At 43.7% G+C, this 22,582-nt stretch overlaps 1 protein-coding gene across 1 annotated transcript in view; it reads right to left on the bottom strand.

Annotated features, from left to right (window-relative positions):
* Positions 1-22,129, bottom strand: part of ANK2 (ankyrin 2) — a 395,088-nt gene extending 372,959 nt beyond the window's left edge. The window contains exon 1 of the mRNA XM_054989621.1: positions 22,004-22,129. Within this exon, the coding sequence (XP_054845596.1) occupies positions 22,004-22,129 (126 nt within the window). The remainder of the gene's footprint in view (positions 1-22,003) is intronic.
* Between the last annotated feature and the right edge of the window lie 453 nt (positions 22,130-22,582).

The following is a 22,582-nucleotide window of genomic DNA, read 5'->3' as shown; positions in this document are numbered from 1 at the left end:
TTTCTCCCTGTCTTATCCAACGAAAATTAAAACTGGTAGCACTACCTCTGGAATTTCTCACCAACACAGGAAATGGAGAACACATTATCATATAAACAATTTATCTGTACTTGCAGTGATTTCTTCTCCTTGTTTCACTGAAATCCTATCCTTTCATTGACTAGTCAACAGAGGCCCACAGCTATTAAAGCATTCCAAAATGCATTTGTGAAGAGCTTTTCTGGAAAAGCCAAACTGAACCCTATCCCTTCTATAACATTATATATAATGTTATACCCACCCCCCCAAAAAGCTGGCTTAGGATACTAAATGTTCATTTTTCAAAATCTTATTTTCTTTAAAATGGTTTTCATTATGAAGGCAAATTCTCACAGGAAGAAGGCAGACAGGATTATTCCATTCTCTTCATTAGCATGAGGCCAGCAGGGATACGGCAAACTACCATACAAAAAGAGGCACAGGCCATCAAGTGGGCTGTGGGGCCATACAATATTATCTGATAAACAATCACTTCTCTGTTGTCATGGACCAATGCCCCTCTGATGTGCCTACACAGAATGAAGGAACACAACCCCAGAGTCTGATGCCAGTAACTCTTCCTTCTCCTCTTTAGGTTCACCATATTGCACTATCCAGGCACTCATCATTTCAATGCTGGCTACCAATATAAGACTATGGAACCATAGTCTTATAGTGGTAGTGCAGGATCCACTGGGGAGAGGTAGATTGGGGGGTGGTCATAACAAATCCCACACATACACAGAGGCAGCTGCTCTGGGCCAGGGGCGGCCATAGCCAACACCCTGGAAGCTGGGAACGGATCAGCATCATAAGGGTCCCATCAGTGACTCTCCCAAGACCCAGTACACATGGCAAAGGGAGAACTGGCCAGCACAGCCGAAACATCTGACAGAGGCTGAGCCATGGCACAGAGCCATGACAAGATGCTGAGCCCTTTAACTTCTGTCCCACCTTACAGCTGATCAGCAGGGCAGAAGCAGCCAAGACAGAGGCTATCAAGGGTGGACCTGCCACCAAAAAGGAGGATGGATGGGTGAGACAAGGCAGCAGGTGACTGGAAGCAGACACATGCTCCATCCCAGGAGATCTGCCTCGGGGATTGAGCCAGTGAAAGATATAGAGTACACACAGTTTGTGAAAGCGCATTTGGACCTTTGCTCCTAAGCCAAAAGAAGGAAGGTCAGAGATGACGAGGACAAGATGCTAACCTCCCTTTTTACATCTGAGGCCAGGGGAGTTCATGAGCATGCTGCTGGGCAATGGAGCTTCTGGCCCAGCCTCCAACACCTGCACAACTTTCAGTTCCCCATTCTTTTAAAGGAAAGAGTATCATTTTTAATAGCTTTGCCGGTGATGAACTAGTGCCAGCCACTGACAATACTATTTCTGTTCTCACATTATGAAAAAAATGACAGTAAGATTCTCTGTATAGGGGTTAGCATGGGATATAGACGTTCATATCAAAAAATAATATTGGACGTGTGCACTCAAACACTGCACAAGGCGAGTGCCTCAGAAGGAAACCTCAAAATGACATCCAGAAATTTGAGATACATCATTCAGTAACACCTTAAAGATCAACAAGATTTCCAAGGTATAAGTTTTTTATTGTCAAAGCTCCCTTCTTCAAATACAAGTTGGAATGGAGATCCCTGAGCCTATATCAGAGCTTGGCCTCAGGGATATCCATTCTTACCTGCAACTAAAGAAACTTGTACTCTAGAAATCTTGTTGGTCTTTAAGGGGCTTCTGGACTCAAGTCTTTCCCTTATACTGCAAATCAACATGGCTGAAACGATCTATACCTATAAAAAGGGAGCTGTGTTCCAGACGACTCACTGCTTATCCCACAATGCAGGTGCGATAGCGTGCCCTTAGCAGGGATAAGCAGAGAGTCTCTCCCCGGCAGTGCTCCCCACCTGCCGTGGCTCGTTCCAGCCTCAACTGGGCTGGAACGGGCTGCTGCCAAGCACACCAGCCCACCAGTGTGCCTGGTGCCGTCGCCCTGTTGGTGCTGAGTGCCTGTAGCAGCCTTCTCTGGCCCTCTGCTAGGCGCACCAGCACACCAAGTGTCATCCCCCCAGCAGCGCTCCCAACCTGCAGCATCCCAATCTGGCTCTAATGGTTGCAGGTTGCAGTGGGCAAGGGGGGATGGCGAGCCCATGGTTGGTGAGCCCACCACCTTCTCTGTGCCCAGCTGATCAGCAGGCAAGGGGGAGCGTTGAGCCTGCTGAGAAGTGAGCGTGCTACCTTCTCCCTGCCCAGCTGATCAACAAACAAGGGGGGTTGGCGAACCTGCCGCCTTCTCCCTGTCCAGCTTATCAGCGGGCAAGGGGCGGTGGCAAGCCTGTCACCTTCTCTCTGCCTACCTGATCATGGGAGAAGGAGGTGGGTGCCTTCATCCTCTACAGCTGATCGGCCAGGGATGGGGCAGGAAGGGTGAGGAGCCTTCGCCAGCCCACCCACCTGCCAGCCCTCCTTGTCTCATCTTCCTGCCAGCCCTCCCCAGCTTTCTAGAGCCTGTTGAATTTCCACATTGGGCGTTGTTGCTATAATGTTGTGATTATTATGAAAGGTGCCCGTGATGCTAGTACAGCCACCTCTCCCAAATACAAGTCCTTGGTTGGAGGTATGTTGCTCTTAAATGACTATATCCTCACAATGGATGCACTTGCTGGAGCAACACTATTTCACTGCTGCAGCAATTACTGGTAGGACAGTGATTGGGAAAGCCATTGTTGTCTGAGTATATGCCATGCTTTGTAACACAACTGACAGTTTCTAAAAGCTTTAGCACTCAGGGTTAATTCACAGAACCACATCGGAACGTGATAGTTTAATTAAGGGAGGAGATGGCTTTTGTAATATGACCCATGCTTTTTGCAAGCATCAACAGAATTATTTATTAAAATTATTAAACCTTCCCTTCTACAACACTGGTATATACCTATGCAAGTAAGAATTTTTTTCTTCTGAGGCCCCAGCTAAAACAGTACAGTCCAAAGTAACATGCATTTACCCACTTCATCTGCTGATTCTGAAAACCAGACCTGGCAGCAGAAGAACATGCTGTTGAGTCACAACCAACTCATGGTAACCCGTCCATAGAGCATTCCAGACGAGAAACAAGCAATCCCACCCTTCCTTGGTGGTCTCCAGTCCAAGTACTGACCATGGTCAACCCTGCTAGCTCCCAAGCTTTGATGAGCTCGAGCTAAGATGGCCTATTCAGGCTGCTCCTAAGAGTAGACATAAAATAAAATGGAATATGATGGTGAGGAGAGGAAGGCTTTGTTGATTGCTGGGCACATGTAAGGAAACAAATGTTATTGGTAACTGGAAAAAATGACTCAACGAAAAGGAAACAATGAAAACAAAAGAGAATCTGAGGAAAACTGTATTTTAATCTCCCATGTATTACTTTGTTGTCAAAAGCCGATGGATCTTTCACAGATGAAAGAGTCTGAGGAGGTGAGTAGGAACTGATGTCAGGGTTCATACGTTTTTAAGGCCCAGCTCTTCCTCATGCCAAAACTTTCAGTAACAGAGGGAAACTTAAGCCCCCTGGCCTACATTCTCAAACACAAGTCCCGTCCCCCCTGCCCCCCCCCCGCCCCAATCTTTTCATTGGTGAAAATGGCTTGGTCTTCCACTGCTGTGTTAAGGATTTGAGGGAGGAAACTGAGCTAAGAAGACATGTGTATCATCTGTTCTCGAACCTTTCTGGAGAAACTGCACCACAGCGTCCCACACTCACTGAAAATGAAATTAAAGAAGCAGCTGCTTGTATCCCCCCCAAAGGTTTTGATCTGTACTAAAGCGTATTGCATCACGGTGTGTTGTATTGTAAATTGATGTTTTATTCAATTTCAGTCGTGCATTTTGATAGACTGTTGTAAATCATACATACATCCCTCTCACCAAGGGGGGGGGAGGTAGCTCATCAGAGGTAGCTCATCAACGGCTGTTGCCTGCAGCCACTGACTGCCTCTATTCACTGCAAATGCCCCTTCCTTAGGCCCTGCCCTGTGCCAACTATGTTAATCTAACAGTCTAAAATAAGATTCTACTAAGATCAACACACGCTGACCTGGATAGCCCGAGAGAGCCTGATCTCAACAGATCTCAGAAGCTAACCGTAGTCGGTCTTGGTTAGTAATTGGACAGGAGACTTCCAGTGAAGACCAGGGTTGTAGAGGCAGGCAACGGCAAACCGCCTCTACTGGTCTCTTGCTATGAAAATCCCACTAGGAGTCACCATAAGTCAGCTATGACTTGAGGGCATGATTTTGTTTTTCAGAGACCAGCACAGCTACCCACCCTGAAACAGTCTAAAATGAAAAAGGTTTCAAGGACTTTAATGAGAAAATATCATGGAAAACAGCTTTCAGGATATCTATATATCTATTATTGTCCATAACTAAAAATTGTATGCTAATCAGCCCTGTCTTTGCAAAGCAGGTCACAAATGATAAAGCACATACTCAGTTAACACTCCATGTGTTGCCATGTCATTTAATGTTAGTTTCCGATTTAAATATTTGATATGAATTTTAAATTATTCACCAGATTGGATGTTCTAAACATTAGCAACACAGTTCTTTGTTGCTTCCTGAATTAATTATAGAACATTTTTGAATGTAGGACATCCTAGTTTTTCCTTAAAAGCAAGGAAATGAACAACCACCACCACCCCAATTTTGTTATTTTTCAGAAGCAAACTAAGTTTATTTCTTTGTTTACTGTTTTTCAGTCTTATCTACCCTGTACAAGCTTATTACCATTCTTGTCATTTTCAACTAAATGACTGCAAAACATTTGTCCCCATGGTTTCTTAGGGGCCAATTAATACAATTACTGTTCGAGTGATGATGACCAATTTCAGGAGCGCTATTCGCTTTAAGTAACAAATGATATTGAACATTTGGTGGATGGGAGAGGGGAGAAGAATTGCAGCCGCAGCTGTGTGTTGTTTCTTTGTTGCAGAACCTATGCACATACATCTTGTAGGTGCATATTCTATCCTTACATGATTAAGAGCCCTGAAGGCCTCAAGCATGAGAAGAGAGCCTACAAATGTAAAACAGGTTCTTAGCAGAATCACTCATGAATGCATAGAGCTCAGGGGTGAATCCTGGCAGCACAATCTCACTCCCCATCTTCCCGTGCATGTAACATCCCCAATCTAGCCATCTTAATAAGTTACATGGTGAGGGATACAGTAAATTTGTCATTCATGGTCAAACAGTAGTTTCATTAATGCTCCAGTATCCCAGCAAATGTTTCCTCACCCAGCCCTGCCCCGTATACTGCTGAGTATGCATTACTTGAGGGAAAAGACACTTTCCAAGTAGTAAACTATGTACTGAAAGGTCTCTGTACCCCAATACTCTGACCTTGTTGCCAGTAATGGTATGCACCAGACCTCAATAAAGCGCTTGACAGTTAAGACAGCAGAAGCTCTCAAACAACTGAGCCAACTTGTTCCAAGAGCGTATTTTGCAAAACATAATATTCTTTGCAAGACAAGCCATACTAGGGATCAATCAGAGCTCCATTTCAGAGTAGAATTTACCAAAATAACGCATATTTGTTTATAACACGTTCAGGAAAATGACAATATGAAGTGTCTTACACTGATCTAAGAACAGCCATTTACAAAGTACAGAGAACGTTAAAGAGTGCTGTCTCTGTCCGTTTCCACACACACTGAATAATGCACTTTCAATACACTTTAGAAATCCTTTAGAAGTGGATTTTTTGTTTCACACACAAAAATCCAGTTCCAAACAATCATTAAAGAGCATTGAAAGTGCATTATCCCACGTATGTGGAAGCAGCCTCTGTATCCAATATTTTAATCCAGACAATGAATTCAGCAATAATACTTCTTCAGCCACGATTAATAAACAAGCTTTGTATTACACATTTATCTTCTTGTGTACCTGTTTAGTCCAATTTTTAACATGCAAGACAACCCATTTTTATATATTTAAAACATCATGATTCAAAATGCTGACTAATCAAAGGAAATCTTATGAATTTTCTGTAATGACATGCCCAGTCTATTCACTGTGTACTTTAAAATAAATTGTGGGCATGTATTAGGAGTTTCTCCCCAAAATGTTTTCTAAAATGCATCCACAACTACATCTCATACATTTTTAAAACATACTAAAAACAACTGGGACTTTGGAGGACAGCTACTTATCTTAGTGGTTCAAAAGACATAGGGTAAATTTCATTTTAAAGTCTACTGCATGGTGATTGATACTGGCAAAGAAATAATACTTTTCTGTCAGCATTGCATCTGCACAGCAGAGCTGTTGTGGGTGGTCAGAGGCCTGTTGGGACCTGGCCTGCAGAGAATGTGGACTGCTCAGAGCCTCACTGTGGCCATTTTGTTCAACACTTTTCAGATAAAATCTCTCACATCCATACTGACTTGGACTAGCATTGACAGGGTTAGATTGCGCCAGGAGCTGACTTGTCCAGATGTTTGGGATATTTTTCAGCTTATTCAGTCTGAGAATGTGAACAGGCTCTGTGGAAGTTTGAGGCCTACCACCTGTTTGTATGACCTTTTCCCTACATGGCTGCTTAAATCAGCTGGGGGAAGATTCCCCAAGAGGCTACCTCTTGAATGGTCCAAGAGGTAGTTACAACCTCACTGAAAGAGGGGATGTTCATCCTGGGGTTGCTAGGTCCCTTCACTCTCCTGGCGGGAGATTGGGACACTGGCTTTTACCTCCCCTCCTTCCCCTGAGCTTCTCTCCCAGCTGGCGTGATTACATCACTTCTGGGAAGTGACATCTTCACACAGGCCGAAGGGCGGCCTGGGAGTGCTCCCGCACTCACCAAAGGGCTGAATTACCCCCCCCCCCCATGGAGCCCAATTCGGCTCAAAAATGGGCCTGTTGCAGGGCATGGGAGCTTGCCGCTCCGGGGCATACTGTGCCACCTGGGGTGTGCTGTGCCATTGGGGGGTGCCCCCCACTGGCCAGGTAAGTGGGGGCAGGGGGAGAAGGTGAAAGCAGGGGATCCCCCGCCCTAGGCAGGGGAATGGCAAACCTAAGTCATTCCAGCCTTGAAACAAGATGTGATATGCCCACTACTAAAGAAACCTCCTCTGGACCCAGAAGGTTTAAATAATTATCAACCAATCTCAAAAGTTCAATTCTTGAGCTAGTTGACTGAATGAGGAGGGGGGTGGCTGGATAAGTCCAGGGATTCCTGAATTTTCATTCTAGTTTCAGGCCTACAGGTCATCCACCACCCTGGTGGATGACCTGTACCAGGAGAGGGTCAGAAGGATTGTGATTTTCCTGGACTTCTCAGTGGCTTTCAATATCATTAATTATGATATCCTTCTGAAATTTGAAATCTCTCTGAGCTGGGACTAGGGGCCAAGCTACACATGACGAATGACACTTGAACAGCAAGTGTATTTCTCCCTGTTCACTTGCCCTCCACTCAATCTACTTGCCGTTCAAGTGTCATTCGTCATGTGTAGCTTGGTCCTAGGAGGCACAGTTTTTTGGTGGTTCTTGTCCAATTTGGAAGGCTGGTTTACAATTCAAAATCACAATGTTAAAACACAAGCTGTTGGACATAAGCAACACAAAAACTATCCATAAAATAGAAGCAGGGTCTGGACCAGTTCTCCAGGGTCGGGGACAGAGGGTGGCACTCGGGGGAGATCTATCGGCCCGTCACCCTTTGGTGTGCGGGGTTCCCCAAGGGGCGATACTCTCCCCAATGTTATTTAACATCTATATGCGCCCCCTTGCCCAGTTGGTGCGGAGGTTTGGGCTGGGTTGTCATCAATACGTGGATGACACCCAACTTTTTCTGTTGATGGACGGCCGGCCAGACACGGCCCCAGACAATCTGGCCAGAGCTTTGGAGGCTGTGACGGCATGGTTGAAACAGAGCAGGCTGAAATTGAACCCAGTGAAGACGGAGGTCCTGCAGCTGGGACGGGGGCTGCCAGATGTTGGGATCCAGCTCCCTGCCCTGGATGGGACACCACTGGCAACTTTGCCAGTGGTAAAGAGTCTGGGTGTGTTCCTGGATGCCTCCCTATCGATGGAGGCCCAGGTCACGGCGGTTGCCAAGTCTGCATTTTTCCATCTTCGTCAGATCAGGCAACTTGCCCCCTACCTGACGCCCCAGGACCTGGCTACAGTGATCCATGCAACGGTCACCTCCAGGCTAGATTACTGTAACTCACTCTACGCTGGGCTACCCCTGGGCCTGATCCGGAAACTACAACTGGTCCAGAATGCGGCGGCACGGGTCCTGACTGGTATACCTTACCAGTCACACATCACACCTGTCCTGCGCCAGCTGCACTGGCTTCCGGTTGAATTCCGAATCAGGTTCAAAGTGTTGGTTCTTACCTTTAAAGCCCTGAGTGGGTTGGGACCGGCATATCTTCGGGACCGCCTCTCCCTGTACGTTCCCCGGAGATCGCTCCGATCAGCGAATAAATATTTACTTGTGGTCCCCGGCCCTAAGGAAGCCCGCCTCGCTTCAACCAGGGCCAGGGCTTTTTCAGTCCTGGCCCCAGCCTGGTGGAACGCTCTGTCAATGGAAACCCGGGCCCAGCGGGACATATTATCGTTCCGCCGGGCCTGTAAGACAGAGCTGTTCCGCCAGGCGTTTGGTGATTGAAGGGGGCGGTGCCATGTCGGCCTCCCACCTTTGGGGTGGGGAAGGTTCTCCCCACCACTGCACCTTGTTAATTTGTTTTATTATTTGTATATTGATTTTAGTTTTTGTTTTTATCAATTTTAACTGTTCACCGCCCAGAGCCCCTGGGATGGGCGGTATATAAATTGAATAAATAAAATAAATAAATAAAATAAAAAGGTGATTAAGATAAAATCCGTAATTAAAAGCCAGGGTAAAAAGCCAGGCACCTAAAAGAAAGTAAACAGAAACTAGGCAAGCCTAGATTATTAATTAGATTAGATTGCTAATCTAGTAATCCAGATTAGATTACTGCAATACATTCTATGAGAGGCTGCCCTTGAAAAGTCCTTGAAAACTTCAATTAGTACAGAATGCTGCAGCCAGGATGTTGGCTGGAATAGGCTGTAGATGCTGTATCACTCCAGTCTTGGACCTCTATACTGGCTCCCAAGCCCAACTCAAAGTGCTGGCACTGACCCTTAAAGATCTATATGATTTGGGACCAGCAAACTTGAAGGACCACCTACTCCCCACCCCCACCCCCCATATGAACCTATCCAACCTCAGTCTAAGGTTATCTTCCGAAGCCCAGTTTTGGGAACTCCTACCTCTTCAGAGATTAGGCAAATGTTAACCTGATAGACCGCCTTTCTAGCCATGGCACCAAAATGCTGGAACTTTCTCCACAGGAATATACAGCTGTCTGTTCTGTCACTGTCTTCCACCAGCAAGTAAAGATTTTTTGGCAGAATGATCCCTTCCCCTATATTTTAATTTCTGTTTTATGTGCTTTTAATATGTACTTTGGTTTTGTTTTTATGAATTGTTTTATATATTTTTATAATTTATTTTAACTGCTGTCTGCCTTGATAGCCCGCACTGGGCAGAAAGATGACATAAATTTTGTAAATAAATAAATGAAACATAAAGCTCTAACCTTCATGAGAAAGGAAAAGCAGAAATACTCCTCCCTCCACAGAGTATCATGCTAATGGATTGTATATTTTCTCAGAAAGTTCACTCACTCAATTACAACATGGGGACAATCTTCAGGAAACAGGCATTTATTCGGTTACCAACCTCAAGATGGGGCTTGATGCTTTCCCAGAACTACAACTGATGTCCAGACAACAGAAATTGGTTACGTTTGAGGAAATAGCAGCTTTGGAGGACAGAATTTATGGCATCACATCCCTGCTGAGTTCCCTCCCCTCCCCAACACCGCCCTCCCAGGCACCGCCCCAAATCTCCAAGAATCTCCCAAACTTCATAATTCATGTTTTGCATATATGAGGAGTTGGCAAACTTCATAATTCATGTTTTGCATATATGGAGACAAGGAAGGAATTGCTCACACAAATTGCTCACTTGGCAACATGCCAAGTTTGTGTCCATCATGAACAATTCTCCATTTATTTCTACTGTGTAAAAGCAGCCTTGATACTTTTAAAAACCCTTTACTTCATTAAATATTCCTAAAGTAGTAAGATTTATTATGTGTCCTGCATGTTTCATGAACTTAGTCCATGAGTTGCATGGTGAATACAACTGGACTAAAGTTGTATATGGCACAAGAGACAGGGACAGGAATGTTCAATAAAAAACTACATTCATTCCACACGAGACAGCGCACCAAAAAAAAAAAATCTAAAAGTTACCCATCACCCTAGGCAAGGCACAACAGTGTCCTTAGTATTCATACAAATGAAGGAAACTATTATTCTTTTCAATTACACTATGTCATAAGAAAAGTCATAAGAATTCCAATGATCTGAGGTTCTTCCCTGGGAAGGAGCACTTCAAAAAAAGCATAAATTATAACTTTTTAAGTGCTTGACTGGCAGCACCTGAATTATAATAAAATTGAAAGGATTGAGAACAACCTTCTTCCTTTTTAAGGGGTCACTGTCTCCACTTTAAAAGCAAACAGCAACATGACTGGTTAATAATACAGCTCCTTAATTTATATCTTACACTGGCTACATATCAACAATATTTAATTTTAGCAGGAAAACTTCTATAGTTATATTAAAGGGAAGGAAACGTGGCTGGGAAGGTCTAATAGAAAATAAGAAAAGGTCAGAAATCATATGCTTTCTGCAACTTGCTTCAAAATAAAAGTGATGAAAGCAAGTTGTGCAAATTGCCTCATTTTTAAAAATACTTGTGTGATTAATATTCAGTGTGGCAGCAGTATCTAATGGCATCAGTGAGAGATTTTAGAATAATCTATTTTATATTTTCTAATTCCCATAATGCTTCTTATTCTCAAAACTGTACACAGGATTATTTCATTTTATTTTTATTTATGTCTTATATAGCCCATCCTTCTCAGTGAGACAGAGGGCAGATTACAAAATAAATAATAAAAGCAAAATACAGCATAAGACATCCAATAAACCATGCAATAGGACTAGGATTACAGAAATTAGAAAATAATACAAATAAAAAGCTGCCTGAGAAATATAACATACCATAATAAAGAAAATGGATTATAAAGGCAGACGAGAATACAGTAAAAGCAATGCGATACATATAATAAACACTGCATTAGACTACAGTTGCATAACAGCGTTCTAATCCCTTTATAAAAATGTCCTCCTGAACATTACTGTTTTGAACATTCTGTGAAATGATAAAAGGGGAGCTTCCAGTACCTTGAACAGTCCTTTGAACCAAGGCTGGTAACTGTTCGGTGTGTGTGTGTGTGTGTGTGTGTGTGTGTGAGCTGCGGCAATCTGTAACATCTGGAATTTCCAAGTTGACGTTAGGGACAGAGTAGGGTTGCCAGGTCCCCCAATGGGGGGGGGGGTAATCCCCTATTCCAGCCTCTTCCCTCTGCCACCCCTCATCTGGCCAGCAAGGGGGAGTGGTGAATGGGCCCGGGAGGCAAAAACCTCTTGGCCCAGCACAGAGCGGGCACACTCCTGCTGGCTGCAACAACATCAGTTCCTTAAGTGATGTCATCATGCCCATCACCACGCACAATGACACCACTTCCAGAAGTGATGTCATTGCACCCACTGGGAGTGTGCCCACTGCGCACTGGCCTGGGAGGTTTCAGCCGGGAGGGTACAGGGATCTGGCAACCCTAGGACAGACTCATGCAAAGTGCATTACAACAATCTATCCTTGAAGTTACAGTGGTAGGGATGCATTTGGCTGGATCAATTCAAAATAAACAACCAACATCCAGGTGGAATGAAAATGAAACAAATCATTTTTACGTCGTGCTTGCTCCTCCAGTAATAATGATGGATTCACACCAGTTTGGTGTAGTGGTTAAGAGTGCTGGGACTCTAATCTGGAGAGCAGGGTTTGATTCCCCACTCCTCCGCTTGAAGCCAGCTGGGTGACCTTGGGACAGTCACAGTTCTCTGGAGCTCTCTCAACCCCATCCACCTCAGAGGGTGTTTGTTGTGGGGATAATAACAACATACTTTGTAAACCACTCTGAGTGGGCATTGTTATCCTGGAGGACGGTACATAAATCAAATGTTATTATTATAATCCATAGGCTCTTCATTGAGATACCAAGTGCTAGCTGGATTCCATCAAATGTAAGAAGCACAATGTCCTTCAGGACTTCAACTTTTCCAACCAGCATCACCACTTCTCAGGATTGTTTCAATTTGTTCATCCTAAGCTGTTTAAATACAGCAGTCAGGTAGTGACTCAGGACCTCTACAGCTTCACCAGGGGATTTGGATAAAGCAATATAGAGCTAAGTGTCATCAGTATATCGATGGCAAATGACTCCAAAACTATGAATAATTCCTTCTGAGGGCTTTACAAAGAGATTATATAGCATGGGGGACAAGACTGCACCACAGGACAAGTCCCATACTCATCGTGACAACTGGTCTCCAACAGCAACAATCCATATTCTGTCTGTAAAAAAAGATTTAACTCAATTCTTACTCCCTAATACCACCTCCAAATGTCTCAACAAGATGGCATGGCCCACAGTATCGAAGGCTGCTAAGAACAACAAAGAATTAAGACTCTTGTCTACATTAAAATGGAGATCCACCACCATTATCTCTATTCCATGGCTCAGCCAGAAGCCAGACTGAAAGGGATTTCAGCAGACGAGTCAACAAGGTAAACCTGTTCTGTAACCACTGTATCACCTTGCCAAGAAAAGGCAGATTAGAGACCTGGTGATACATTCTTCTTCTCTAGTGCTGTTTTTTTTAGATAATGGGTGGATGACCACCTGTTTTAGTAACCAAGGAAAAAAGCCCGAGCCAAGCCAAGCTGCATGCCGCGGCTCTGCTCAGTGTGCAGCGCAGCTCTGCTCAGGGTGCGCAGTGCGGCTTGGCTCGGGGCGCGCAGCTCAGGGCACATGACACGGCTCGGCTCAGCTCGGGGTGCATGGCACAAGCCAAGCCAATCTGTGCACCCTGAGCTGAGGTGCACCATGTGCCCTGAGTGAAGCTGATCCGTGCACTCGTGCACCCACAACGGGCCTGTTTTGGGGAGAATCGTTCCCCGCAGGGCCGGCCTTTGACCCCCCCCCCGGGCGATGACATCACTTCCAGAAGTGACATCATTGTGCAAGCCCTGAGTGGCAAGGTAAATGCCAGGCTCTCAACTTCCCACCAGGGGAGTAAAGGGACCTGGCAAACCCCCGGTTTGGACTCCAAGGGACCTGGCAACCCTATCAGTGATTGATTTATGATGGACATCACAGATGTGATTCTTACGTTTTCAGCAACCATGATGGACAAGGATTCACAGTAGCCTTTGCAGATCCCAAGATCTTGTCAACAACCACCATGGGAACTAGATTGAAATGATCTATATAGACCAGACAGTATATCAGACATTTTTAGCGTCTCAGCATCCAAATCAAAACACTGAGAGATTTTCTCAGCAAAAGACTTTATAAAAATGCCACAGCTAATCTTACTTCCTGAAAATTTAAAGACTCAGATTTCAGAGGCAATAAATGCTAAAATACCTTAAATAACTGAGCCGGACATGAAGTAGCCAATGCAATGGTCGCATAGAAGTAGGAGTTACTTCTGTAGGTCTTACAATGAGCTCTATAGCCTACTTTGTCAGATTCTTCTGCCAACACTGTTGACTCACAAAAGCTTATACCCTGGAAACTCTTTGCTGATCTTTCAGGTGCTACTGGAATCGAACCTGGGTCATCTATTGCAGACCAACACACGAGATTATATTGGTATTGTACCACTTCACCTAGTGAACACATGAGCTATTTCATTACACATTTTTCAGTTCACTTATCTTTATTAAAGTAAAATATGACCTACAAATTCCATGTATAAATAGTTTCTCCCTTTGCTTTCAGTATGCCTTCCATGTTAATGCTAAAGATTAAAAAATTAAAGCCCTTGCAGATACACTCATTTCAGACTGGGAAAATGGCCCAGAGGAAAATCTAAGGCCCCTCTACCTGCATGTCATGGTCCTGATCTAAATTGAGGGTGCACATACCTGAGAAATGCAGAACTCCAGAACCTGCTTCCAACCTGTTTGATTAGAACACTTACGTAGTAGTTCAAATATATTTTTTTCCATTTCATATGACTATTTTTTGGATCTCTTACTGTTTCATTGTAGTTGTTTTTTGGGAACAGGTAGCTATTTACATGCATCTTCTTAACAAACAAATATATTCCAGGGCCTGCACACACAGCCAAATACCACCTGGCATTTTGTTTTTAATCTAATTAGTGACATAACTACCATAGTTATTTTCATTTAGAGCAAGTTTGACCATGCTGACAGTCTAGTCATCTACTTGGACATCTCAATTAATTATAGAGATGCCTGCATAGTGGATGCAGAACGAGTATTAAAATTCTGCTCCCAGCATGGTCAGCTTCTCAGGTAGGGAATATGTTTCATGATCCTCTGTAATGTCATAGGGAGTACACACACTTGGTGCATACAGAGAACCAGCTGTGCTAGAAAGAACACACAACAAGGAGCCATACTACACGAGATGAATGAAACGAGGCTATGCAAGTGTCTATAATCATGTCTGTTCCTACCTGCCCATTTCCATTTTACCCCAAGTAAACACGTGTCCTGTAGCTCTAGTCCATGCACATGACGGGTAACTGGTGTAGTTGCGGTTGCAAGTGTCTATGGTCATAATCAGAGAGTCGCCATTGCAGAGTGTCAGTTTTGGGTGGCTTCCGCTTCCCTCCCCCTTCTTTTTGCCCTTAGATCCAGCTCACACCCAAACTGTTTTGCTTTTAAACTGGCATGTTTTAAATTCTCCCATTTTCTAGTTGACACTGCCGCCTCCCTACTCCTCCTTCCTGAACCCTCCTCCTCCCTTAACTTTCTCCTCCTCTCCATGCAGCGTCTTCAGTTGGGATAAGGAGGAGGAGGGAAGAAAGATTGTGGCAACACGATTAAGCATCTGAGCAAAAGTTCAGAAACATGCCTCATACATGAACCTGAAAAGGATGGAGTGGAGGTGGTACTTGTTCTCCAGTTAAGCTCGGCAATAAAGAGCAAACTGGGTAAAAAATGGCCATTGTTTCCAATGGGAAATGTGAATCGGGGCTTTCCAGGGTTCTGGGCGGCATTTTAGGACCGAACTTTACCATATTTGCTGGAGACCTACTTCTAGCTGTTCCCTAAAGACTCCTCAAGTTTGATGAAGATTGGACTTCAGCGGGCCACTTTATAGACCCCAAAAGAAGGTGCCCCCAGCCACCTCCAATCTCCATTGTTCCCTGTGGGGAAAACTAAGGGAGCTATCTAGGGGGCTGGGGTGGGATTTTGCAAGCAAATCCTCCAAATTTGCAGGGGACCTACTCCTCACTGTCCTCTAAAGATCCCCCAAGTTTCAGGGAGATTGAACCCCGGGAAAGGCATGATCTATGAGTTTCCCCACTTGCTGTCAAATTTTTCAATAGGAATGAATGGGGTGGCTGGGGGCACTTACTTTGGGGGGCTCTAAAATGACCTCTCCAAGGTTCAAAATCCACCAAATCTGCAGTGGACCTACTCCTCACTATTCTCTAAAGACCCCCCCCAAGTTTCTGGGAGATTGGACCCCAGGAAAGGCATGATCTATGGGTTTCCCCAGTTGCTGTTATTTTCTCTCTACAATAGGAAAAAATGGGGTGGCTGATGGCACTTTCTTTGGAGGGGCATAAAATGGCTAATCCAAGCTCCAAGCTTCCTGAAAGTTGGGGAGTCTTTAGAGGACAGTTAGCAGCTGGTCTCCTGATAATTTTGTAGATTTATTTTGCAAAATGCTACCCCCATCCCCCTGGAGATCCCCCATAGTTTTCTCCATAATTAATAATGGAGATCGGAGGTGGCTGGGAACAAACAGGCAGGAAAGAGTTGATTCTTTCTGACAGCAAGAAACACTGCCACGGCTCCCAAAGTGGGGATTGCCCACCCCCCTTTGCACAGATGCCCCCCTTCCTTGCGGGCCAAGCTGCAAGATCTCAGCAGAGGTGTGGAGCCCCCATTTTTAGGCCCCCCAGGAAACCCAGCAGGATTTTTTCCCCTGATATGTCCAATTGAGTAAACAAGTCTCCCTCTCAGAAAAGCTGCAGAGAAAGGTTTGAGCGTGTATGAAGAGAAGCTGCATCATGGGATATCATCTCTCATCTGGAAGGAATGGAGAAGAAACATGTACCAGTCTGAGCACAGGATCAAGTGCAGCGTGGCCGCAGTGTTCGAGTGAATAGGAAAGCAACAGGGAAACACATGTAAGTGCGTTTACGTGTCATAACGTGTAATCCATCTCACGTAGTTTGCTTCAAGTGTGCTGCTTTCAGCTTTGACACAGGATGCTCAGTACAAATGAACAGTGATCCAGGTTCCACTGCAATGTTGCATGGGTTATTACAGGATTCCACAAGGTGGCATCCATGGGCACAATTGTGTCTGTCAACACCTTTTGTGGTCCCTGCCAAGTGTTTTTAGAAAATGGGGGGGGGGGAGCTTTTGCAAAACAAGGCTTCTGATTGGCCACTAGAGTGTTGATTGGCTGTGCAGATTTTTAAAACAAAAAGGATGTTTGCTGTGGGACTGAAGGTAAGCTGCAGCAGCCATTTTGTGGCTGGCTCTCTCTCCTACAGCAGCCATTTTGTGGTTGTGCCCACCACCCTGTGTCAGAATTCCAAATGTGCCTGCAGGCTAAAAAAGCTTGGGGACCCCTATTATAATGCAAGCACCAGTGCTGCTAAGAAAATCCTGGGGGGGGGGGGGTCCTTCCTTTCTTTTTCTACAGGTTGTAATTATTACTGTACAGATCGAGTAATTAATAAACAATACTGATGGTAGTTAAATAAAACTAAAAAGGACTCTCACAAATAAGAGCTTGCAAAATTGTGTCAAGTAAGAAAAAGACTGATGTGTCTAAAATAAAGACAAAGTTTGAGTGGTTTGTTTCTCAGGAGAAAGCAAGCAAGGTTAATCTCATACTATTTTCTCAAAAGGTCTTTAGAGCAGTGTATGAGATACAAGAGAAAGGTAGGAAATCCTTAATTAAATCCACAAGCCGCCTCCCATGAACCTCACCCTTCAAATGAGCCAGAAACGCCAAAGCTCTCTTATTGTACTAAAAAAAAAATAACTAAAAGGCTGATCAGAAAAAGGTGAGAGAGGTTAAGTTCTGCAGATCAAACTGAGTTAAAGAACATGCCATCAAAGGAGAAGCATAGCCCCCATTAGGCAAATCTGATATCAGAAACACATCATTATCTAAATTAGCTATGTGGTAGTATAAACCTATGTAAACACTGTTTATCCAAATACTGGGGGTGTTTCCCAGACTTTCCAGACAAATGATACTGTGCCAAATTTGCTTATCAAAAGCAAGATTTCTCTGTCAGTTTAGGTTAGCTAGTTCTTGCATTTGTTCTAAAATAATTATCTAATTAAATATTTGAAATACGGTTTGCTATTGTGTCATCCTCACCCCCACATCATTCAAAAGTTAAATTCCATATTTATTCTGTTCTAACTCAAAGGAGAGGGGGAGCTCGTAGCATCAGACTACTGGGTCTGCTGATGATTACAAAGAGACAATCCATAACTTAAGTGTCACTGAGACATTGCGGTGGGTGGGCTGTTTGCCCGGTATGCTGTAATAACCCTGAAAAGCTTTTGGCTCAAACAGCGGACGCATTAGCATTAACTTAAATCCCGGTCTTGTTTGTACTACGTGAGAGAACTGCTTGCACTTTCTTTCCTCAGATACTTCATGTTATTCATAAGGTTGCCAACTCCAGGTTGGGAAACTCCTGGAGATTTGGGGGTGGTTCTTAAAGAGGGCTGGGCTTGGGGTTAGAAGGGGAGGGACCTCAGCAGCATATGCCAGAGGGTCCACCCTCTAGAGTAGCCATTTTTTTACAGGGGAACTGATCTCGGTAGTCTGAAGATTAGTTGTACTTCCGGGAGCTCTCCAGGTCCTGCCTGGAGATTGACAATCCTAGTTATCAAATGGTGAGTGAAATTTTGGACACACAATTAAAAACCAAGGAAGGTCAGCACCAGCAGTCTTTTATGCAAACTACAAGGGGCTTGTCTGTTTGGAGGCCCAGTTTCCTCCCTCATATATACATTAAAAGCTTCCTCCCCTGTAAAAATGCAGCACAATCAGGGCTTTTTTTCAGGGGGAACGCAGGGGAACGGAGTTCCGGAACCTCATGAAAATGGTCACATGGCTGGTGGCCCTGTCCTCTGATCTCCAGACAGAGGGGAGTTTAGATTGCCCTCCGCGCCGCCGCAATCTACACTCCCCTCTGTCTGGAGATCAGGGGGTGGGGCCACCAGCCATGTGACCATTTTCTCTGAGGGCAACCCACTGAGTTCCACCACCTCTTTTCCCAGAAAAAAAGCCCTGCGTGCAATAGATGTGGTACTAGAGTATGATCATAGAAACCTGGGTGCAAATATATGCCCATCCATGAAGCTTAGTCACTGACTTGACCCTGTCACACAGACTCAAATTAAACTGCATCACGGGGCTTTTATTAATATGTTCACTGTTCTAGGAGGAAAAGTCAGAATAAAAAGGCAATAAAAATACTAAATATATATTTTAAAATATGATGGACAAATTATTAAGAGAACTGAAATAAGAAAATCTATGTTTAGCCCACAGCAGTCTGATTAGCCGAGTTTGGCCCAAATTCGTCAAAGTTTGGAGCAAAACAGGGCTGCCCACAGTCAGTACTTGGGTGGGACACCAAGGAAGACTGGGGCTGTGATACGGAGAAAGACAATGGCAAACCACTTTTACTGATCTTCTGCCTGGAATGCCCCAGGGAAGAGGTTGCCCTGACTCAGCTGAGACTCAGCAGCACGTTCTTCTTCATGTCCTTGAACTCTTGTGTGATGTTTAAGTCCACAGATTAATAGTGACTAGAGATAACTTTTTCACCTTTATCTTTCATGCTTTTAGATGAACACATATCTACAGCTATACTGTTGGTGTCAGATGCTACCTTACTTTTCCATTACTACAAAAAGACAAGAACATCAGGAAAATAATACCTAAAGTTCCATATTCAGAAGAGAGTAGCAGTGCAGTCCTAAACAGAGTTACAGCCTTCCAAGTTCACTGAAACCAAGGGGCTTAGAAGGGTAATTACACTGTTAGTTGCTTGCACAAGAACAATATAAAACCACAAGAAGTGCCAGGGCAAAAAAAATGTTTTATATAATCTTAGCATAATATTTGTATGGAAATCTGGGAAGCAGTGGGGGAACTCAAAAGGTTCCACTGGATCAATATGCCTATCTACTAAACCAAATGAGCTATTTTTACACCAAAGTCTCACCCAAAACAAGGCAAGCAGCAATCTTTTTTGCATTGTTCCAACAGATAGGCCTAGAATAGCTCTGTAATTATACTGCACTTTACAAACTTGAGCATTGTCTACAAGTGGTAATTTATTGTACTATATCAATGTCACTTAATGTGTACACTTCAAAAAGGTGGGTCAGAATTGCATACAGTCTGCATAATTGCACACAGCTCTTAGGAAAAAACTGATTACAACAGATGAAACAGTGAAATAACACTGCAATACTCTAACAAAGATTAACTACAAAAAAAAATCTCATGAACCATCTTACCTACCAAAAGATGTATTGAATAACTATTTCTGAGCTTCTAATTTCACTAACACATTAAGGCTTTATTCATATTTCTGAATACTGTTAAGCAGCATTGCTAGTTTTTAGAATACCAGATAGGCAATAGTGAAAAGCCAGGAGACACATCTGAATTTGGTGTTATAGACTGTATTATATTTTTAAGAATTATTTCCCCCCTATTTTATAGGTTACTTCAGATTCGGAAATTTCAGATTTCCTTTCAAGCATATTCAAAACATTTCTGTGCCTAAATATAACTTAAACTGGTTGTCCAACAACAAACAAGACCTTTTAGAAAAATAAAACTATGGATCCATGGCAATTGGCCCTTTTCTTATAAATAGACATTCAGCGCAATTCTTAGCAGAGTTATACCCTTCTAAGTTCAAGCTTGTCAAAACAAATTCGCAAAGATAATGGGTGAGATGATCAAGCAAATCACAGTGATTTCAATGCAAGAGGTATGGATCTCGACCAACAAGACTTTGCTTGGGATGGATCATTTCAGACAGGGGTTAGCAAAGAAGACATGATGCACATTCCAAAGCCTTTGATAATATTTATTCAAATAATATGCCCAGTTTCCAGAGGATATTAGGTATTATTCCAGGATATTAGGTATTATTCCAGGATATTAGGTATTATTCCAGAAAATGGCTTTGGCCACCTGAATGGGTATCTGAGGGAAAGACCTAGCAAGCTGCCCAGAGGAAGCTCAGGGTGGTGTGAAAAACTCGTATCTTTGGAAGGAAGCAGAAATTTCTGAATAGACAGCATGATTGCAGTGGAGCTGAAATGTATAGTTCCCTACTGGATACAATCAAGATGTAGGTGGAACTCACTGTACTCATGAGAGGATGCTTCCAAGGAGTTTTCTATATCCACTGGTTGACACCATTGTGAAAAAATGCACAGAGAGGTCACTGAGTCACAGTGCCTGTATGCCATGTTGCAAGGTATGCAGAGAACAAGATCCTTTTCCTACAACCAGCTGACTAGGCAGCTCACTGATTCTTTCAAAAGAAATAAAAACCTATCCAATGGTATCTGTTATTTAATTCAATTATTTGATATTTAGATATCAAATAATTTAAAAGTGAATTATAGTTCAAGATCAGTAGCAGTGATAAAGAGTGGAGCAGACACTTACACTGAAGCAAATACTGTTTTGCTCTCCACCTTTTCTTGAGCTGCAGGAAATCCAAAGGCAGTCTTTTACAAGACTTGTAATGCCTTTTGCAATAACCCATTTAACCCCACTGCAATAACCCCATAACCCATGTAAGTTGAGTAATGACAAGGGTTCCTAAAACAGCATCTGTCCCTAAAAGCAGCATGTCAGCCAGCTGCAAAATCCCTGCACCTTTTAAAACTATAAATCCAGTTGCTTCGTTCCTCTCCCTTTCTTGGTACACACCCTTGCTAAAAGAAGACTGGTATCAGCCCTAAATGTGTCAGGTAAGAGTGACCAGCATTAGTGGCCAAGCCAGTGGCAGCATATGGCTCATAATCTCTTTAATTCTGTTAACTTGTATTCTTTTATCGTAAAATAAAGAATTTTCACATGATGGAGTAGTCTCAGAATAACATGATGGGTGCCCACTGATGAGCAGTACAGCGTGCAGTGAGACTTTCCTAAATGCAGGGCACATGTTACAATGCTGTCTAACTAAAAGTATTGCCCACTCGAACAAATACTATATTTCTATTACTACTCTCTGTGAAAAGGCCTTAGCTAATTAATTCAGTTTTTTCTCTACTCCTTTATACCACTTCACTTCATTAACCAAAACAAAAACCCCAAGCAGTGGCAACGCTGTTTGCTGTTATTAAATGGTCAAGTCCCCATCATATACCTCACCTCACCTGCTCTGCAGCATAAACCCAAAGTAAATCCCAGACATGGAACTCCCAAAAAGAAATCCCTCAGAAGGCAAATTCAGAAATCATCCTCTGAGCACAATCGGCTGTGTTCAGCTGCAATAATGCTCACAGAGGAGGATCTGTGAATGTGATACATCAGCACAAGGTGAGCTACCTGGAGACTGCAAGTTTACAAAGAAAGGGGCATACATCCCATTTCCCATCAAAAGACACAAGGCACATCTAATGAGCCTGCCGACTATCAAGTCTGTATCTCTTCCTGAAAGATAGAATAATCACTCACTGCCAGCTCCAGCTGTTCTCCCTCGGCTGTGTGACACCTCTTGTGAAGAAAAGCCTTCAGGCTCTCCTGTGAACCAGGACCAGTGACAGTAGACTCTTCTGCTGCAGCTCTTTTTCTATAATCCATGTGCTTGTTACTGGCCAGTCCCTGCTGGCCACATAGCTCTGTATGATTTTCTCTTGAACAAAACAGCGCCTCTTGAACGAAGCACCGGCTTCTGGCAAGTCAGTGGCTGTGGCTCCGATCAAATGCATTTACATTTGGCAGCTGGGAATTAGCAGCCAGTCTGAATGAGAAAGCAAATAGGATTGCTTCCTCTACCCAATGATCGTAGTTTGGGGAAGGGCAAATTATATGGCATACACTGATCATGATTTTATTTACTCACACTGAGAGAGAGGCAGAGAGAGAGAGAGGCAGAGAGGGGAAGTGTAAAGGAATTTTAGGGATGCATTTATTGTTTCCATCAAACATCTACAATTTTGCCCAATTTATGCTACTACCCTCAACCTAACATGAAGCTTTCCCAAATAGAAGCAACAAGCTGACCAAAGTTCCACACTGGCCATAGATATCTCA

This window comes from Eublepharis macularius, chromosome 10, assembly GCF_028583425.1.
Source record: "Eublepharis macularius isolate TG4126 chromosome 10, MPM_Emac_v1.0, whole genome shotgun sequence".
In the NCBI taxonomy this organism is placed as follows: Eukaryota; Metazoa; Chordata; class Lepidosauria; order Squamata; family Eublepharidae; genus Eublepharis; species Eublepharis macularius.
This window is presented reverse-complemented; position numbering and strand designations above follow the sequence as displayed.